This window comes from Orycteropus afer, unplaced genomic scaffold (genome assembly GCF_000298275.1).
Source record: "Orycteropus afer afer isolate SDZICR_OR568_19922 unplaced genomic scaffold, OryAfe1.0 scaffold00058, whole genome shotgun sequence".
Lineage (NCBI taxonomy): Eukaryota > Metazoa > Chordata > Mammalia > Tubulidentata > Orycteropodidae > Orycteropus > Orycteropus afer.
In genome coordinates, this window is record NW_006921645.1 from 4,363,003 (window position 1) to 4,383,465 (window position 20,463).

The 20,463-nt window shown below is 43.7% G+C and overlaps 1 protein-coding gene across 1 annotated transcript in view; it reads right to left on the minus strand.

Annotated features, from left to right (window-relative positions):
* Window positions 1-17,728: 17,728 nt before the first annotated feature.
* Window positions 17,729-20,463, minus strand: part of APOB (apolipoprotein B) — a 46,805-nt gene continuing 44,070 nt past the window's right edge. The window contains exon 29 of the mRNA XM_007939290.1: window positions 17,729-19,345. Coding sequence (XP_007937481.1) covers window positions 17,729-19,345 — 1,617 coding nt within the window. The remainder of the gene's footprint in view (window positions 19,346-20,463) is intronic.

Here is a 20,463-nt window from a genome sequence, read left to right on the forward strand (position 1 = left end):
AGGTCCAAGATCTAACTCCAGGGTCACCTTCAAGCTAGTCCTCCATTCCAACGAGTTCATCACAGTCAGCTTAACACCTGTGAGTTGGGCAAAGCTGTGTAAATCCCGACCTTAGTATTTCTGGCACATTTCGTGCTTTAACTCAATTTTGGAAGTTGGTTTGGAGCCAATAATGAGCCTCACTCTGAAACTTGAGGTTGTGTATAAAATATCTGTCTCTTTGGGTTAGGAACAGTGTGCAGATGTTGCTGCTTCTGCCCAGAGTTGCTGTGTATGTGAACGGAAGAAGGAGGTGAACAGTGGGGAAGAGTCAAGTCAACTCCTTGGAGTCAGGAGTTTTCCAGGGAACTGGCTCCCTTCCACTGATGCTGATCTGGCAAAGGTAAAGAGGTGATGAATGGCAGAGGGCGGGGTGTTAGGCAGGGTACATGGAGGTTCAGGAAAGGATCTGAAAGAGAGGCCCTGCTTTTGTTTAGCTGATTCTTCTGGAACCAAAACAGGTGTATGTTTATGGGGTCATGGGCACTGTGCCTAGTCCTGTACTGGGCAGTGTGTGTGATGTTATGAGACATGATCCCTGCACTCCAGGAGGGACTCAGGGCTTTTTTCAGGCTACCAGCAAGTGGGTGGTCCTGGCAGAGGGTGCCTTGGTCCAGGAACAAGAGCTCTGGCAAATGACTTCTGGAGCTCAGAGGTTTGGCTGGAAGGGTCTCCAAAGAGATTTGTTGGCTTTGGCAGCCAGGCCCTGTGTGCCCTTTCATCAGTGTCACTTCCGGGATTCCCAGAGGCCCCTTTTACAAGAAGCACATTTCCCAGGAAGCCAAGACCCTAGCTAGTGCTTGGATGAAGTTTTGGGTGAGATTGGTTTTATTTCAGGGCCTTTTATTAATGTGAGATATACTGTCTGGAGAAACTCAAGCCTGGGCCTGTTCTGAGGAAGGGGCTCTTCCTCCACAGGGACCACGCCTGCCCCTCCACCCATGTGCTCAGATGGCTCAGGCTTTTTCTGGAAGCTCTCTTGGCTTGGAGACATTAGAAGTCTTTGGTAGTTACTCTGACAGTCTGACTGGGAGGGAGGGAGTGATCCACGGGCCCAATGCTTTATAGTTCAAAGGGGAGGCTATTGCTCCAATAGGAGAAGTCACAGTGGCTGACAGTACCATGTTATGCATGACAAGGTGAAGCCTCTGTTGGCAGAGTTGTTCTGGGCAGAGTTAAGAGATCTGTGTTTGCTTTGTTCACTGTTATTTCCCAAGTGCCTAGAGGAGCACTGGGCACAGAGTAGGTACTCAGTGTATGTTTGCTGAGTAAGAGAATACAGCCCATCCTCAGTTCTGTGCCTGTCTCTTAGCACTGTGTGAGGACAGCTCAAATGGGAGGCAGGGGATGAAGAAATCTTCCATTTGTGCCCTGACCAAGGAGGGAGGCTGACCTACAGCAAGAGTTAATTTGAGAGCAAAGTGCTGTGATACTCTCTTAGAGGTAAGTTCTCTAACCATTCCTGAAGGCCACCTTCACTAGGTGCCTCTTAGAAGCCCACAGAGAACAATAGGCCACCGAGGAATACCCTGGCCCCAGCCCCAAGCCCAGGAGTGGCAAGCTGGGGCTCACCTAATATTGGTGGAACACAAAAGACTCCTGACCTCCTTTCTTACAAGAGGCTGAGTGTGTGGACTTCACAGGTGCTCAGAAGTTGCTGCTGGCAATTGCACCTGCCTGCCTGTGACTGGGTTATTTCTCTTCAAGGTAAGATATCTTTTTTATCAAGCAGATTTTTTTTTTTTTTTTAATCAAGCTCAGCCAGTTCTGTCCTGAGCACTCCAGGTTAGGATGACAAACGACTTGCTCCTGGCTCCATCTCTCAATGACCAGCCCTCTGATCATTGGCACTAAGTTCCTCTCTGCCTCCAGGTACTCTGAGAACACAGCCCTTGGTTTCAGTGGGACAGCTAAGAGAGTACCAAGAAGCATGATCTAGACTTTCAGAAGCAGAGGCTGTATCTGAGTCTGTGATGGGATGTCTCCCACAATTGCAGGGAGGCACCAAGAGGGAAGATGAACTGAGGCTCTGAGTATGTGTGCATTTGTGTGTGTGCATGTGCCTTTGTGGGCACATAGGCATTTCTGAATTCCTGTGTAAACAAATATGCCCAGGTATGAATGTTGCACAGGTGCGTACATGCCTGTTACCGGCATAGGTTACCATCCCCAAGGAGTGACACTGAGCATATTCAACAAGCAGCCTGGCACAGGCACTGACCAATAAGAATGGACACTGTTAGTAATGCTGTAGTAGCTGGAGTCATGTCTTGAGAAGACTCAGGGGTCCCAAGGGAGGGGCTAGGATAAGTGGGGCAGTGAGGGGGGATGACATGAAGGGAACTTGGGCAGCAGCTACTTACCAACTGGCACAGATGTATTTCAGTATTTTAATAGCTCATATGGCCTTCCTTGTGCTAATGGGTGAACATCGGTTTTGCTGTCACCAAAAATAGACTTGGGTGAGTAATTAGGAAAATATGTTCTGGCTAAGTGGGTTACATTTTCAACAGAGGGAGTGACAGGGTCATATTTACATCTTAGAAAGAGTATTCTATTGGCTCTAGACAAGTTATTTAATACTCTGTAAAATTAAGATGATTATACCCACCTTTATGTAAGGTCTGTGCAAAGATGAAATGAGATAACACCCATGCAATGTGCCTGGCATGTGGAAATTGTTATTATTGAGGTCATCATTTTAATTATGAAAATGGTACAGTGTGTGTCTCTAGGCATTGGTTCTGGAGATTATACAGATGTGCATTTTTAAGCCAGTTTACTATTATATGTTGTAAAAGTGAAAATACTTAACTTCTCTGAGCTTCAATTTCCCTGTCTATAAAATAAAGACCATAATATATTACTATGGGTTTGCTGTAACACCATTAGCCCCTTTCCTTGCACAAAGTAGTGATCTATAGTTGAGTCTGTTATTATTATCCTTGATGATGATGATGCTAACAGAAGAGACCTCTCCACAGTTTGTCAGAACCTGGAAATCTTCAGGATCACCTAGTCCAAAATTTCATTGTAGGGATGGGATGAGTATAGTCTGGACAGATGTAATTGAGCCTTTACCTCAGGCCTCCCCGGGACTGTGGCCTTGAGAGGCTTGCTAAGGCTTGAGAAGGCCAGTGGCCTCCCTTCAGTTGGGGGTGGCCTTCCCCACTTTGCTCACTCCTGGGCTCCACACCTGACTTTGTGACTTTGTGAGACACTATTTCTAATTATACCTTCCATTTCCCTCAATAAACTTGTAATTTGTTACTTATCACCAATAACTTGCTTCTCATTCTTCATACATGTGTTGGGCAGGCACCTTCCATGGAACCTGGGTTGTTAGGGACTTTAGAGGGAGGGAGGAGGACATCATTGGGCTCTATCTCCACTCATGGAGCAGCAGCTTGGCTACCTTATCCAGATTGGCTGTCTTTGCCAGCCCAGTAACCTGAGAAACTCCTCTCCAGACTATAAGGCCTGCTTAGATGCTGCCTTCAAATTGTGGCAGAGGTAGAAATTCAATCTAGACATCCTGCCTCCCAGTACCCCAGGCACCAGAAACCTTTAGGGAAAGGAGAGGAAGGCAGAGGCTAGCAGCTCATGGTGTATTTGATTGGTAGGTTTCTGGAGTCAGATATTCAGGTTAGAAAAATAGCAAAGATTTATATAGGGTCTACATTGTGTAAGGGATTATTTTAAGCAATTTACATATATAAACATCTTTTTACATATATAAACATTTACATATATAAACATCTATCATCCTTACAAGAACCCTCTGCGGTAGGTATTACTATATCCTCATTTTACATATGTAAAAATGGAGGGATAAAAAGGCTCAGTAACTTGCCCTAGGTCACATACTTTCAGATGGAGATGGAATTCGAACCCACATGGACTGGTCCTGGAGTCTGTCCTCTCTGTGTCCTCTGTTAGAGGATGGGACAGAAAGACAGCAGCTTCTTTCCCTTTGGTAATATTTGGCTGATTGCAGAGAAATTATGAGCATGGACATTTCTTCAAGCAAAAAGACAAGCCCTGGAGTTCCAAGGGGGGGCCAGCAACTCTAAAGGGCAGCTGGGCTGCATTCCACTGCAGCCAAGCACAGTTGCTTGGAGAGCCTCTGGGGGCCACTGGGAGCATCATCAATCATGGGGGGACCTGGTGTGGAGCAGCCCTACCTCTCCTTGCCTTGCCTCTTCTCTCCTTTCCTTGCCCCTCCCCTACACTCCTCCTCTCCTCTCCTCTCCTCCTCTCCCCTCCCTTCCCCTTCCTTCTCCTCCCCTCTCCTTCCCTCTTCTTCCTCCTCTATTCCCTTCTCCTCTACTCTCCTCCCCCTCGCTTCTCCCTTCCCCTTTCCTCTCCTCCCTTCCTCTCCTCTCTTCCTCCTCCTCTCCTCTCCTCTCTGGGAATTCTCACTGAGAACAGAACCCTAGGAAGGAAGCTCCTGGCCTCCTTGAAGGTGTATAATCAAGACCAACACGATTTTGCTAACACATGTCAGGGACCAGGGCCTCAGTCATGTACTGTGGAGGAGAAGATATGTGAGACCTAAGCTTGGCCCAAGGGGAAGGCACAGGACACAGTGACAGGACTAATAAGGGCTGACAGCTAAGAAAGGAAGGTCCCTATGTGTTTGGGAATTGGAGGTCAGAGAAGGTTTCCTTGAGAAGGGGGCCTCTGGAAGCTTTGAGATGGTGAAGAAGTGAGCAGACAATGTGGCATGTCACTGGGAAAGGGGAGGGGAAGGGGTTGGAGTTCTGCTAGTAAAGCTCCAGGAGCCATGTTTGCTGAGCCCTATTCTCAGGCCTCAGAAGGGCTGATGTTTCCCAGGAACTGACAGGTGGCCCACCTCATAGTGCTGGGCCACACAACCCTCTCTTACAGGAGAAACAGAGTTTGGCTCAATTATTTAGCCCTGGATGTTTGCCTTACCCAAGACCCTTTATTAGCCCCATGGCTTATCTAATTCAGTCTATTCTAAAGCACATGGCAGGTATTTGAGGTAGATGTGTTGAAGGAATTAAAAAACTAAGGACAAATACATTGGAGATTTGCTACCTGACACTTGATGATCTGGCAGAGTCCACTCTGAAGCAGAAGGACTGACCACATTTTGAGGAGTTAGAAGTGACCTTCACCTTGGGGCCTGGTTAGGATCAAGGTGGCCTCTTCAGGCCCCCAAAGATGTTGGATTCACATCTTGGGAAAAGCTGAATGACTCCGGTGGTGCTGTAGCAGCTGCAGCGTGATGCTCCTCCTGACCCACTCTGGAAGTCCATAGTCCTGTCCCCTCTCATGCCCTCCTGGCAGTGAACTGGTGAGATGGAAGGATGTGTGAGGTTGAGGTCCAGCCCTGGCCAGCATTCCTCACTCTTCAGCTGTCCTGGAGCACCCTTTGTCCAGCCTTGGTTTAAACTGGCCTCAGTATTTGATCCTCCAAGCTAACACATGAACTTTCCTGGGAGATAGGACATGAAAGTAAGAAGGCCCTAACTTCTTTCCCAAGGGAGACGGCAAAAAACAAGGTCATCGTTTTCCCTTTTCTTTTCTATGGAGTTTGCAAGACTTTAGGAGATTTAGGTTTTATATATTCTGGAGGAATTTTAAGGTCTTTGAATGGTGCAAGCAGTTTGTGCCTGATAGATAGGCTGCTAACCTAAAGGTTGGTGGTTTGAACCTACCCAGTTACAATGTGGAAAGAAAGGCCTGGCAATCTGCTTCTGGAAAGAGTACAGCCTAGAAAACTCTATCCAGCAGTTCTGCTCTTTTGTATGCGGTCACTATGAATCAAATTGAAGACAACAGGTTTGGTGTTTTGGTTACTTCTGTGCTGCTCTAACAGAAAAATACCACAAATGGGATGGCTTGAACAAACAGTTTACTCTCTTACAATTTTGGAGACTTTAAGTCCAAGTTCAAAGTGCCAGGCTCTAGGGGCTGGGTGAAAGCCAACCTTGAGCTTCCATTTTGCCTCCTGCTCCCAGCCCACTGAAGCTAGAGGCTTTTCTTTACTCAGACAGCTGCTGGCTATGGAGGCTGACAAGCCCAAGGTTGACAAGTAAAAATGCACAGTCCCAATGTTATCAAACAACATGGCAGACCACTAATTCAAGTCCAGATGAAGTCCCAAGATCAGCAAGGCATGGTAGACTGTTGAATAATGACAAAAAGCTAGAGATCAATCCCAAAGCTTCTCCTTATATAAAGGAAGCAGGCCACATCCCTAAAGCAGCTACTTAGCTGCTTGTGGTATATCCCACCATGGAAATGATTGTCAGTCTCATCATGGGGAATAACTACCTCCAGCTCTCCAGCCACTCAACCAGGCCCAGCCAAGTTGACAACAACCTTAACTACCAGAGTCCCAGGGTAGTGCAAATGGTTAAGTGCTCTACTATTAATTAGCAGTTGACTACTAACTGAAAGATTGGTGGAGAATCCACCCAAGAGGTGCCTTGCGAGAAAGGCCTGGCAACTTGTTTCTGAAAGATCACAGTTTTGAAAACTATGGAGTGCAGTTCTACTCTGTACCCATGAGGGTTGCTGTGAGTTGGAATCCAGTCAAATGGCTTGGTTTTTGGTTTGGAGGAACTTTAAATTTAATTTTATATTTGTGGCCTTTAACAGTGCCCATGGACTCAGACTTCCTGCCTCTTTCTTTCCCCTCAAAAAACAAATAAACAAAAACAAAACAAACTCACTGCGGTTGAGTTTATTCAACTCATAGTGACCCATTCTTGGGTTTCCGAGGCAGTATCACTATGGAAGTAGATTACCCAATCTTCCTTCCAAGGAGTGGCTGGAGGGTTTGAACCACCAGCCTTCTGGTTAGCAATCACATGCCTTAGGTACTAAATCATACCTCAAAGCCCTGCCCAGCCAGGGATGTGACCAGGTGTAGTGGTAGTATTGGGGGTGGGCCTATATTTTTATGCACCTTCAGAGCTTGGAACTTAACCTCTCCTGGGGATGTTTTATATTCTCACCTCAAGGGCTAGAGTTTTCTCAGAAATCACTTACATTACATTTTAGTGCTTAATTCAACAGCCATAGAAAATATGCTCTTTTTGTTTATTTATTTTTTCATCTTTTGACCAAAAATCATGTTGGTGCCAATTTCCTTTAAAGTAATTCATTACCTGTAGGCCACTGGTGGGAAATCCCAGCAGTAGCCCCCTCTGGCCCTCCCTCTGTAATTCCACAGCCTCCCCTGGCTCATACTCCCCTTGGGGATCCTTGGCCTCTGTGTGTATACACTAATGTTTTTTCTCACACATTCATTGTGCTGCTTTCCTTAATTTGGTGTCCCACTGAGTGCCAGTGGGAGGCCACTCAAACATTATGTCAGTGATCTCAAAATTGAACCCCAGGGCTTTCTTCTGCCAGCAGCCAGAGCAGATGTGTGGCACACTTTATTAACTCAAGTACCCACGAGTTGAAAATTTCATTAGTTTGAAGGGAGGGCTAAGTCCCATCAAGAGACCTGGTCTGGACAGATTCTTTGTGTCAACCTGACCCCTAGCAAAACGGATTATTGTTCTAAGTGAGACAAGTGACCTAATGTTCTGCCTATTATGCACACATGGTCTGTAACCTTTTAAAACATGAGTGTGGGAAAACAGCACATTCTGCCACATCTCTGACCACAAATTCCTGACAGGTGGCAGCCTGGCTCTTAGCAACACCACAAGGACCCTGGAATTATCCAGAGGCCACAATGGTTCCCTTCGGCCAGGTACTAGGCGGGGTCAGGAGGCCACTGGCTGGGGAAAAGGCAGAGCCTCAGCCTCCAGTGCCACCCTGTGACAGGCCAAGGCACAGCCACAGCCTGTTGGAGAGCTGGGAAGAGAGCAAGAACAGCCCATCTCCCAAATCGCCTCAGCATGGGTCCAGAAAAGCTGTGCCACCTAACACTAGATCCTAAAAGGGAGGCGTTGGTTTAACTGTTGTAGAATGAGAAGTTACCAAGGGCTCCCCACTCTCTCACTTTGCTTACCTGGGTACTCCTCCCTCCTCCTTGCCCCGAGTGACCTAATATTCTGTCTATTACATGTACATGTTTTGTAATATTTCAAAACATGAGTGTGGGAAAGCACCTTCTGCCATATTCCTGACCTCAAATCCCTGACATTTGGCATACTGGATCTGTGGGGAAAGGAAGGACATGCTCAGTTGAGTTCAGAACTTCTTAGAGCTTCCCAAGCAAGGCCCTGAGCTGAGGGCTGGGGAGGAGATACAGGTGCCCTAACTATGGTGATGTTTGGGGATGAAAAGGTGGAGGAACAATCAGGTCAGGCAGGGAGCTATACTCTATGCTGAGTATGGCTGGAGGAGGGCTGCATTTTTAACCAAGGGTCTTCAGGTGGGCACCCAGGAGGAGAAGGGCTTTGAGCAAGGTTTGAACAGGCAAGAGGAATGTAGTAAGAAAGGGTCCTAGGAAGGGAGGGGACACGGTGTGGGTCTTTGATTAAAGTTTCCCAAGGATACTATCAGCTGGTTGAAATGCTTGGCTGTTAACTGAAAGTTTGGAGGCTCAAGTCCACACAGAGGCACTTTGGATGAAAGGTGATCTACTTCTGAAAAGTCAACCTGTGAAGCACAGTTCTACTTTGACACACATGGGGTCACCATGTGAATAAATTACAGGAAACTAGTCCTAAGTATGATCAACTACAGCAGTGTTCTTTGGTCTATGTTCACAGCTCAGACACAGCAAAGTTCTTGGACTAAGAGAGATTTCCACCAGAGAATGTTCAGGCAAGATTTCTGGTGGCCCATGGGTGTCCAACAGGACCTGTTGTGGGGCCCCACCCTCTGACAAACACAGCTTTTGAGGGCTGGGCAAGAATGCCTGGAGACATCAGGACTACACGGCCCTGGGGCCTGGATTTGGCTCTCTCTGCAGTCTCTGTGACTTGACCTCCCAGAGAGCTGAGGGTAGGGCTGCACTGGCCTCTACCTTCTGACAGACACAAAGCAGAGCTGGTTGTAAAAACTTAATTAAATGAAATATTTTAACAAGAAATTCCAAGAACAGAATGCCCTGCTCATAAGCAAGCCATCACAGAAATAAAAGCTGACGGGAAGCGTGTGTTCTGTCCGACAAGAGAAAGTTTCTGCAAGAAAGAAGGTAGTGCAGAGATTGGTGAACCAGCCTAGGTTCTGGGATCAATGTCCAGCAGGGTGAGCCACACCCTTGATGCTGTGACAGTTTGACTAGGGAAAACTGGGAATCTGGACTCATGTATTCAACAAACCTTTACTGAGCACCTACTATGTGCTAGGTGTGTGCTAGGCATACCATGTGATACAATGCATTTGGGTATACAATGCATTCAGTGTTTGCCCTATGTTTCTGTGCTCTTGTGAGAGGAGATATTTTACAAAATGAAGAAACAGAGGCTCAGTGACCCACTGTAGGCTACAGGGTATGACTGTGGCATAGCTAGAACTAGAATGTAGGTCCACTGGATTTTTCATTGCCTACCTGCATAGCTCAGTTAGAAGAGGGACTGAGAAAGAAACTTGACTGTGTTTGCAATTCCACTATATTTTAGGCTAGCCCTCAGCAGGGCCATCTCTGGTTTAGGAGGGCACTGGGCACATCTTTCCAGAGTGGGATGAAGCACAGTCAAATTCTGTCCTCACAGCAGCTTGACTTGGATATAGACAGAAACCCACAACCCCACTTCTGAGGAGAGACTGCAGACCAGAATGTTTGTGTAGCTTGACCAGTGGGCTGGAACATTATTGCTGAGCTGCTGTGGTATGCCCAGCCTGTGTCAGGCCCAGAGGGAATGAACATAAGACCTGCCAGAGGGAAAAAAAAAATGCTAGAGAAAGCCTTGATGATTTTTATACTAAACGTCATGGGAGGGAATTCCAGGCAGGGGAAAAGGAATGAACAAAACATAAAGAAGGATATCAAAGCCTTGGGTATAGCCAAGGGGCAAGAGGAACCTGCATTGGAAGTGACAGTGGAAACTGGCTCAGCTGAGTGACTCCCAGGAAACATTGCTGCAGTGATGCTGAGGTGACAGGAAACTTCCTCGACTCCTATGTCTGTCTGGGTCCTTATTTAATTTTTCTTGATTATGTCTTGGACTAGAAATATTTCTGTGACAGTAGAACTGAATTCTTCCTGCCACCAGGTACATTGTACTGTTTTCCAATGGCCTCAGTAGGACTTGGACTGGTACAAACCCAATAAATATTAAGAAAACCCAAGTGAAAAATTTGACAAGTACAAAGAAGATTCATTTAGGTAGAATTGGTAACAGAATAAGAGCAAACTTTGAATATTCCCCGTCAGGTTCTCTTATATTGTAAATTTAAAATTTTCTTTGTTTTTGAAGTGAGTAATCAAATTTTCAGGGACACAGTGAAAGTGTAAATCACATTCAGAAATTAGCTTACAGCATAAGTGACTCTTTTTTAAGCAGAAAAATTGGTTGCCAATTCTGCACACACACACACACATAGACACATCCTGCCTCCATTGTTTTCTTCCATTAGGCAGGCAGAGAACGTTCTATCAGCAACTTGCAACCACAGGGACCATCTTTTTTCAAGAAAGTCAAAGATTTAACATTCCCATTCATAATTCATATCTCAGAGTCTTGGGAGGTTCTGGTGCAGGTGGGGCCACATTTGGAGAAACCCTGCCTTATCTTATAGGCCCTTGGAGAAGGCAAGTCTGTGTGGGCTTCTCTTCAACCACCTTACCTTGTCCCAGGAAAAATGAGTGGAAAAAAATGTTCTGACAGATATATTCTTTTAAAAACACATTAGGATGAATCATTGCTCATTTTATTTGTGAAAGGAAGAAAAAATATGTTTAAGTTGACTGCAGCTGGAGCCTGTTGGACTAAAAAGAAGGCAAAATTTTGCCTTATAATAGGCTTATTTGTTTATTCTTAAAAGAAAATATCTCAATGAGCCTGTTGATTACAAAATGTAACACCTCTCATCCTCACTAGGCATAACTTGCACAAGAGAGGTTTAGCCCAAAAAGAATCAAATTGTTCTGCATTCTATAGTGACGGGAGTCTTCCTTTTTTGCATGGGACCAGAAGGATTTGGGGACTGGAATAAGAAAGGGAGATGGATAGAAGAAGTCCTAGAAATATTGGAGGAGATGGCTCAGAGAAGGATAGCTGTGGGCTAGGGATGGCCAAGAAACCTTAGGAGGGTATGTGGGACAGAGCTCAAACTAGTTTATGCAGATATTAGAGAATTTGATGACTTTGGAGGCTGGAGAATGTGGGGATATGCAGGTATCCAACATTTTGTCACACAGTGATTTTAGATTTGTATTTCCATATATTGGATTTACTTAAACTAGGGCATGCTGTTTGGAAGGAAGGTTGGGCAATCTACTTCGATAGTGATACTGCCTTGGAAAGCCAAGGAGGGGTTGCTATGAGTTGGATCCAACTCCATGGCACTGAGTTTGGTTTTTTGGTTTGAGGGCATGCTGTGGTAATATTAGATCCATAGGCTGTTAGGTCAGGAAGGACCATAAGGACAGAGACTCAGAGAGGGGTGGTGAACTATGCAAACTCACAAATCATTTAGGTCAGTGTCAGATATAGGGCCAGCATTGCCTTTCTAACTCTTTGAGGAGTGCTCCAGATCAGAGGCCTCACTCTGAAACAGCACACTCTCCCAATGGCCAGATGGAAACTCCAAGGAGATGAGATTTCTGCTGGCATTTCTTCAGGATTCAGTGGCCTCATGAGGAGTCCCTGGAGAAGCCAAGAAGCCCTTGGGGAAGGAGAAGGCAGTTAGTGGTTGGTGAGTCCTAGAGTTGAATTATTCTCTGCCTTCAGTGTTATTGGGGACTTGGGGCTCTATCTGCTTCCCATCGTAGCTCCATGACTTCACTGCACATACTGAGCTATGAGGAGAGACTGCACCCTCAATATAAATCTGGACTTGTCATAGAAAAAGTCAGTCCTGCATGGTCTATGGGACCTGTGAATGAGGAAGCAGAGTGTTAGGGAAAGGGAAGAAGAAATAGAGGTAAAATCATCCAATCTGACATGGAACAAGTGCCTGCAGAGAAGGGAAGAGGGTAGGTCAAAAGCATTTGGCCCCAGTTGGTGAATGGGACACCTTTCATTATTGTTGTTGTTGTTATATGACATTGAGTCTGATCCAACTTATAGCAACCCCTTGTTGGGTTTCTGAGATGTTTTCACTACAGAAGTAGATTGTTCAACCTTCCTTCCGAGGAGTGGCTGGTGGGTCTGAACCACCAGCCTTCTGATTAGCAGTCAAGTGCCTCAGGCACTATGCTACCAGAGCTCCTTCATTATTAGTCACCCATTATTAGTGTTAAATTCCTGACCAGAGGTCAAGATAACAGGCAGAGGAAGGGAATTTAGACACCAGTTACAGTAGGAAAGCAGTTACAGTAGGAAAAGTCCTTAAAAATCGATTAAGTGGACTGACCTGATTCTACAAAACTGAAACACATCCATTTATCTTGGGACAGAGGAAGTGGAGGAAGCTGGGTGGAGGCTCGAAGGCAGCAGGTAAGAATGGTGGTGGATGGGGAGCCTGGAGGGAAGAGGTCAGTGCTGTGAGGGCAAGGGCAGACCCAGTTTACAAGTAGATGTAGAGGAAAGAACAGAGACTCTTCACCTCCACCATCCTGAGCAGCCCCAGGAAGCTCAGCCTTCTTAGAGAACATGAAGAATCTCTCTCCAAAGGAACAAAATCAGCTTAGTGGAACTTCAGCCCCTTGTTCCTCATCATCCACATTCTTTTATGAGAGGAAAAGGCTAGACATATCACTTTGGTGTGCATGGCTAATCTGTCAGTCAAAAAACAGCACACATGAGTGCTGAGTGAGTTGTTGCAGAGAAGTTCGTGGAAGGGAGTGATGGTTTCAGTAAACTCAGAGAAGCCTCAAGTGGGGCCAAGGCCCTTTAACTATCCAGCTACCATGGGAAACAGAAGAAAGATAACAAGACTTTAGTGTAAGTCCATTGTAATGACCTGGTTGATTTTGGAGTTTGGGCTGAGGCAGCACCATTGGTCTCCCTTAGCTGCTCCTCACTTTCCCGTCTCCACCCCCCAAACAATGCTTTTTCATTAATATGCTCGGAATGCTTAAGAGAAGGTCTGGCACAGAGAAGTGGCTGAATAAATAAGAGGGGAGTTCATTGCCCCTTCCTGGCCATCTCAGGTAGCAAGAGGAGCAGAAGGGATCCACATAATAGTTTATGTACCTAATATGTGCCAGATGCTTGCATATTTTCTTTTCTCTCTTTTGTCTTAATTAATTAATAATATAACCCCCAAAACTCATTGCCCACCAGTGACAATAATTTATATCTACCTGTGGTTCTTTGTCTATTCTTTTCCCTGCCTATCTCTATCAGGTAAAACCTATCTTGAATCTGAGTTAATCATTCCTTTGCTCTTAAACTGTAATGCTAGAAAACACATTGTTTTTAGAATTCCATGCCATCTTTCAGTTTGAACACTCAATAGCTTCTTGCTGTTTCTACTTCATCAGGAAAACTCTTGCAGAATTTCACCAGGAACTATTCATGTGGTGAATTCTCATCCTTGTCCCACCCTCAAAACTGACCTGATTTTAAATTTGTTAAAAGGGCATCCTGCTTTATCTAATCTTCTGGGACTTACCTTTTTACTCAGTTATATTATTAAGATCCAGCTATATTGTTGTATATAATTGCAATTGTATTTTACTCATTTTCACTTCTGTCAATATAACATGATCAAGTTATCCATTATCTGTGTTGAAGGCATTGGATACACATGATCTTATTTAGTCTTCACAACAACCCAATAATATAAGAAGGAATCACTTTTCTACTCTTGCTCAGAGTGACTCAAACAAGTCTTTCACTAGCTCCCTTTTAAAGGTGCAATTGAAGGTTAGAAAAATCAAGTGATTTTACTGAGGTTACATAACTCATGAATGGTGAAGTTTGAATTTGGCTTCAGATCTGAGGTCTTCTTTTGAAAGGAGGAAAGTGCTGGTGCCCTCAGTCTTCCTTACCTCAGCTCAGTAGAGCTATTGGGTAGCACTTCGCTCTTTCTATGATCTTCCAATGTGTCGTGTAATCTCCGGAATGTTGTAATGATCCCAGCTGGAATTCATTTAGCCCAGCTCCCACACAAGGGCCTTAGTTCTACTGGACCTGTCCTGGGCCTCATTGTTCTACAAGGAATTAGTAGGTTCCAGCCTACATGGGATCCATTTGATGGAAGAGAAGAGAAGAGTTGGTGGAACTGGGCTACTGACCAAGATGTTCTTTCCTTAGGCCACTCTCTAGTTTATTCTAAACTCTGGATACCTCTACTCAGCCTGCCTTGGTGGTCATGTAACACAGGTGAGAGCTCTAGACATAGCTTAAAAACAAGGGGGAGTCACAGGTCTGCAGCTCATGTACCTGGCCAATTCCAAGGTTTGAGTCATCCCATTAACCCAATTGTGGGCCGTGGTGGTGCCAATTCAGGAGATAAAATTATCATAAGGATCAGACCTCAGTACCTAGTGCCCCAAGTATCACTGACTTGATACACTTCTCAGACCTGAGGGAGGAGAGAGCCATTCATGCAAGAGAAGAAGGACAGGATCCTCACCCCTTAGAAACATGTGCACCTACTCCACCAACTTTTATGAGGGCTTGGAATGTTATTTGTTGGTGACCACCCAACCATCCCACCAACAAATGGAGAGCTCTGAAGGGAGTTGTGTTGACCTCTTAATGTGAAACAGCAAGACAAGGAGATGAGCTAAGAGGTAGGGTCTGTTTCTGCACATTTATCTCTGGTTATTAGACACTTTTAGAGGGAACATCTGTTCGTCCACCCTGGATCCCATATTGCAGGCCCCATTTGAGGGCCAGCTTGGCCCCTTCTCCGACTGAATGGGGACTAAGCCATAAATTAGAACCAGAAGGGGGACCTAGGACAGAAAGTCAGAAGAGGCTTTGCTCATCTCGATGAAAGAGAGAGAGAGAGAGAGAGAGAGAACTGGGCTCCTCAATGGACAGCCAGCCTTCAAGTGAAAAGTGGAAGAATATGAAAGTATCTCTAAAGGCACATAGTGGTGCCCCACTCACAGTGGACCCATTTATTACTAGATTTAGCCTGGGGACAGCATTGCCCATCTAGGTTTGGGGTCAAATCAAAGTACACAGCTTGATCACACTTCAGAAGATCCAGGGGCAACCTAAGCTGGGCTCCATTATTTCCTTTACCTTTAGTTTTAAACTTTGGATATTGGTTTCACAGGGGGAATAGATGTGTTTACAGTAGGACCTTCCACATCATCTCCCAATTTATAGGAGATGTACATTGCCAGGACAATAGGCCAATGACTTGTACAAGAGGGAAAACTCTTCATTTTCCTGTTAAGTTTATAAAGGTATTTATAAGGACAGAAAATCAATACGCTAATTAGTCAACAGTCTCCTTCATCTCTACTCCTTTGGCTGTCATTTCTATAGCCCACATGTACAATTTGTTTTCTAGATATTCCTGCTTGGATATCACTGTGACTTGAAACTCACCATGTGATCCCATAACCCCTTTTCCAGCTGTGATTGTCTACGAGCCCATGCCTTACACTTATAATCGTCCCCTCTCCTCTTTCAATGGATGTCCTGTATCTCTTCAAGTTACCCAGATAACTTCAAAATTTCATAACTGTGATGCCTGCTTTACTTTCTTCTCCCTGCTCCTCCTTTCTCCTTCCTCTGCAACCCCTCCAATCCCTGGCCCAATAACTTACCAAAGCTGTTCCATTTCGAATAGCTTTTAAACTGCTCCATTCTGTACTAAACAATCAGACACCTGGTTGCATCAGATCCGCCTTCATGATGCTTCTTGTATCTAACCTGTCCTCACCATTCTAAGCATTTTTGATTTGTCTGAGGTCTTCATTATCTTCACCTGAGCCCTGACTAAATCTCACATTAAGATTCACCTTGTTATAATAAGGACACCTGCACATGTTGTCATATCAGTCTTCATAAATCACAACTCATATCACCCTCCTACTCAAAAACCTCCATTGCATGCCCTTCTCCAGCAAGCTCATCTGCCAAAGTCTGCAATACTACAAGCCTCCCTTTACAATCCTGTCTTCGTCTTACTTTTCCAGTGTATGACCAAACTAGATGATTCAGTGTGCTTCAAACACACCCACCTATCTTTGTTTGCTCATGCTTCCTCTATTCCTAGAACAACCTTTCTCCTTTATCTGCTTGTCAAAATGCTACATATTGTGAAGATTCACTTCAACCTTCTCTGTGAGGATTTTCCTGGTCCACACCATTTCCTGTTTTAAACCCTTATAGCATTTTACCTGCCATACCATAATGGATTCTACCTTTGATAGGTAGGTAGATATTCAAGGATTGCAACTTACTGATTTTTATCTCTTCCACAGAGTCTTTGTGTAATGCTTAGCAGAAGTGTTTAATGAATGTTCATTGAATTGGATAGGTCTCTGTGCCTTTATCTCCTCACCATAAACTTATTTAAATAATCATCTAATAACAATGGTGCTTTGTTTCTATACAACATTATATGTTATAAACCTCTTTCACATCTATTATTTCAATTGATTATAAGGCAAGCAGAATAGATATTGCCCCATTTTACAGGGCAAGAAAACTGAGGCTCATAAAGGGGAAATAATTTTCTCAAAACTACAAGGAAGTTCAGAAATTGTGATAGTTAAGGTTCTGTGTCAACTTGGCTGGCGCATGGTTCTGAGTGTTTAAGCAGTTGTGGTGTGGTCATTCTCATGATGAGATCTGATGTATATGCTTTGTGCAGCCAATCAGTTGAAAGGGAGTTTCCTTGAGAGTGTGGCCTGTTTCCAATATATACTGCCATGAAACCCTGAGGGGCAGTCTACCTGGTCGTCCCTTTTCCACTCCTGGCAGGTTGAATGAAATAAAGGGATTGTTGGTTGATCTCGGAGCCTAAGAGAAAGCCTTGCCTGGCAAAGGAAGGTTGACTGTTGAGAAAGATCGGGCAGCATATGAAGACAAGGTGGGCAATCCTTGGGATCAAATTATGTGAAAGCCTTTGTGAACAGTTTTTCCTTCTTACTTGGCAAATGCAATTCCTTAGGCCAATCAGTTATCGCCTGTTTAGGTAGTAAAATATTTCCCTTACACATTTACTCTTTTTCCTCTTACTCTATCACTCAAACCATAGGGTATATTCTTCTAGAAGTTTTGAAATGCCAGAACATTTTAATCAATCCCTTGTATCTCTATCTTTCAATACAAACAAGCCACATTGAGTGATGTGATACATAATATAGAATTCATTTATTTGTGTTTTCCCCACCTCATCCCAAGTTTAGCAAAATAACAGATGATTATTTTGTTTAACTTGCAAAAATGTAGTTCCTCAGAGTTCAAAAACCATTAGCTCTGATGTCAGCTTCAGTGTAAGTCCAGTTCCTTTGGGCTTTTGCTGGTACTTAGCTGCCAGCTGTAAAGCTGGCTTCCTGCCCAGCTGTGACATGTGTTGGTCAAGTGACTCCTAGCAGTTCACTTTGTTTCTGAGAGCCTTGCTCAATGTATGGTTGCATCAACATAAACAGTTTGAATGATTTTCCCAACTATGTAAAAACTTAATTGGGATAGAAGAATAAATGAGAATTACTTGAAAAAAATTAGACAGTAATGATAAGTTCTCCTGGGGCAACCTTGATGTAAGGGCTCATCTCAGTGGCTGTGGCTGATTTCACCTTTTTCAGTAACTCGGTGATGTATCTCAGAAACATGTGGTACTTTTGCATGGACAGGTCAATCAATCTTTTGGATTCAGCAACGAATTTTTCATAGTAATCAGAAAGCTGGTCAGAAAGATCTTGTGGTTTATGTCTGAAATGCTGGTGGTAATCAGAAATAATTTCCTTCATTGTAGTGGCCCAGCTATTAATTATATCCTGAGCAGTGACAGAAAGTTCTGCAATCTTCTCCTTTCCTTTTCCATCTGCATCAATAAGGATGGCAAGATATTCCTGGATATCTCTGAGCACAAATTGCTCCACTCGACTTGACAGTTCAGAAGCAACACCAGCAGCATTGCCAGCATATTTTGAGTGTAAGTCCTTGAGGAAGACTACTAGGCTCTTGATCAGGTTAATTACCTTTTCTTCAAGTTCATAATATTTCACTGTCCAGCCAACCACACTTGGATCAAAATATTCTTCCCGAAGAGCCTTTATGTACTGGTGGAGCTTCTGTAGTTCTTGAGAAGCTTCTTGAAATTTGTTTTGAACAAGTTCATTAAGCTTACCAAGGTTAAGATATAGGTTTTCTTTCAGGAATGTAAAAATATATGGAATATATTTGTTGAAAATTTCCCTGAACTCATGTTGGATATCATTAATGAGATAAGTAAATTTCATCTCCTTTAAGTGTTTTATTTTATTTTCTATATTTTGGAAAATGTATTCTAAAAATCTCTGAAGATAAGTTAGCATCTCTGTACTCTGAATAGGTTGAAACTCGTTAAAGGCCATTTGCACCTCTTGTGATAAAAAGTTCAACAGTTCTCCAACCCCCAGGAATATATCAATTAGTTTATAGCTTCTTGAATTAAAAGGATATTTAAACTTTAGGTCTCTGATAAAGCCAGACTTCTCTTCTAGGTCTTGGAGATAGGAAATCATTATTTCTAATCCACTTTGAATTTTTGAATTTACCTCTAACAGTATCTTTCCTACTTCTCTTATGACCATAGTGCAGATTTCATCTCCAGTATACATCCCGGCTTTCCCTGGGAACTGAAATCTGGTGACCCTCAGGAATTCAATGAGTGAGTCAATCAGATGCTTGACTGTTCTCTGGTATTCTTGAATTACTCGTATTGAGATGTTATACACCTTATCCTCGAGTCTCTGCAAACAGTCCAGGTACAGATTCTGGGCTTTGTCCTTCCACTGCTGGTAAGTCCTAGTGGTGCTGCTGGCTGTTCTCTGGAACCCCAAGTCCACGTCATCAATCCACTTCACGGCTCCTTGATAGGCCTGGTCAGCACCGTTCTGCAGGCCCCTTCTTAGTCGCGAGGATGCATCTCTCAGATTTAATCCTGTATACTCCTGGTGGTATGTGTTGACATAGTCATAAAGAGCCCCAGTGGCCTTGGGCATATTGTTTTTGAGAGAATTTAGCAGTCCAGAAGCTGCTTCTTCTTCCCAGTTAACTTTGATCTGAATTTCATCATCAGACTCCTGGTACCTCCACTCAGTTTTGAATATGTTGAGTTTTTTATCTGGAGAGGACTAAAATCAGCAAAAAAAAAAAAAAAATATGTTTTCAATTACCCTGATTACATAATATACTGCACTAAAACTTCATTAGTAGTTAAAAGTAAAGATCAGAGGATTGCTCAGATTCTGAAGGAGATTTATCTTTCATATGTCAGTTCATGTGTTTGTTTTATGGTTAAACAAGTCCACTGTTGTTAGTTCCTCTTTATCACATGCCTCAGAAAGGATGAAAAAAATATGCATGGCATTTACACAATGACACTTACATTAAGGCCTTTCTAGGACTGAAAATCAGAAGAAGAGAAGGAGAAGGAGAAGGAGAAGGAAGGGGATGAGGAGGCTGGAAAAGACAAAAAGTCAAGGGTGAAAAATGTAGCAAAATAGGACCAAGTCTAGAGCCAATCTAGCAGACACCTAGAATATAAACATCAGCAGCTATCCAAGTCTGTGACAAACTTCAGTAATAGAACTTCATTACCTCTCCTCCTCTCTTAATGGCATCTTTGATTTGGCTGTGACAGATTTCAAACTACATAAGAGAAATCTGGCAAACCTGATCTAACAATTCTATTGGAAGAAAGATTTTTTAAGCTATAAATACTCCAGAAAAAAAAAAAAAAGTATTGGATAAAGTAGAGTTTGCCCATGATTTGGTGATGAGACATAATCCTCACCTTTCTAGATTTGCCCTAAATAAAGTAATATAATGATATGTATAACTAATTATTAAAATCAATAGAATGCTCATTATAATTTCTGAAGAATAGTTCTTCAGACAGGAATTGCAACCTGTTCACTGTCTTTCACCTAGAAATACCCTAAGAGAATTTTTTTTCAGTTATTTATTTTTTAAAATTTTTTATTTTAAGAGTTGGTTTTACACTCAACATTACATGTACATTAGTTTCACTCCCCATTTACCATACCCAACCCTAACCCAGTCTCCTCCCCTCCCTGCCTGGTAAACCCCACCCCCCTGCACCTCATAGTTATGCACTCCTGTGTGTCCTGCATTTCCTCTGTGTGAATGTTGCTGCTCTGGTGCCCCATGCTCAATTGCTCTGAGGAATGCATTACCATAGAGTTTGTGGGTGCTTCACTCTGGGTTGAGTGGTCTGCATGTACATCTT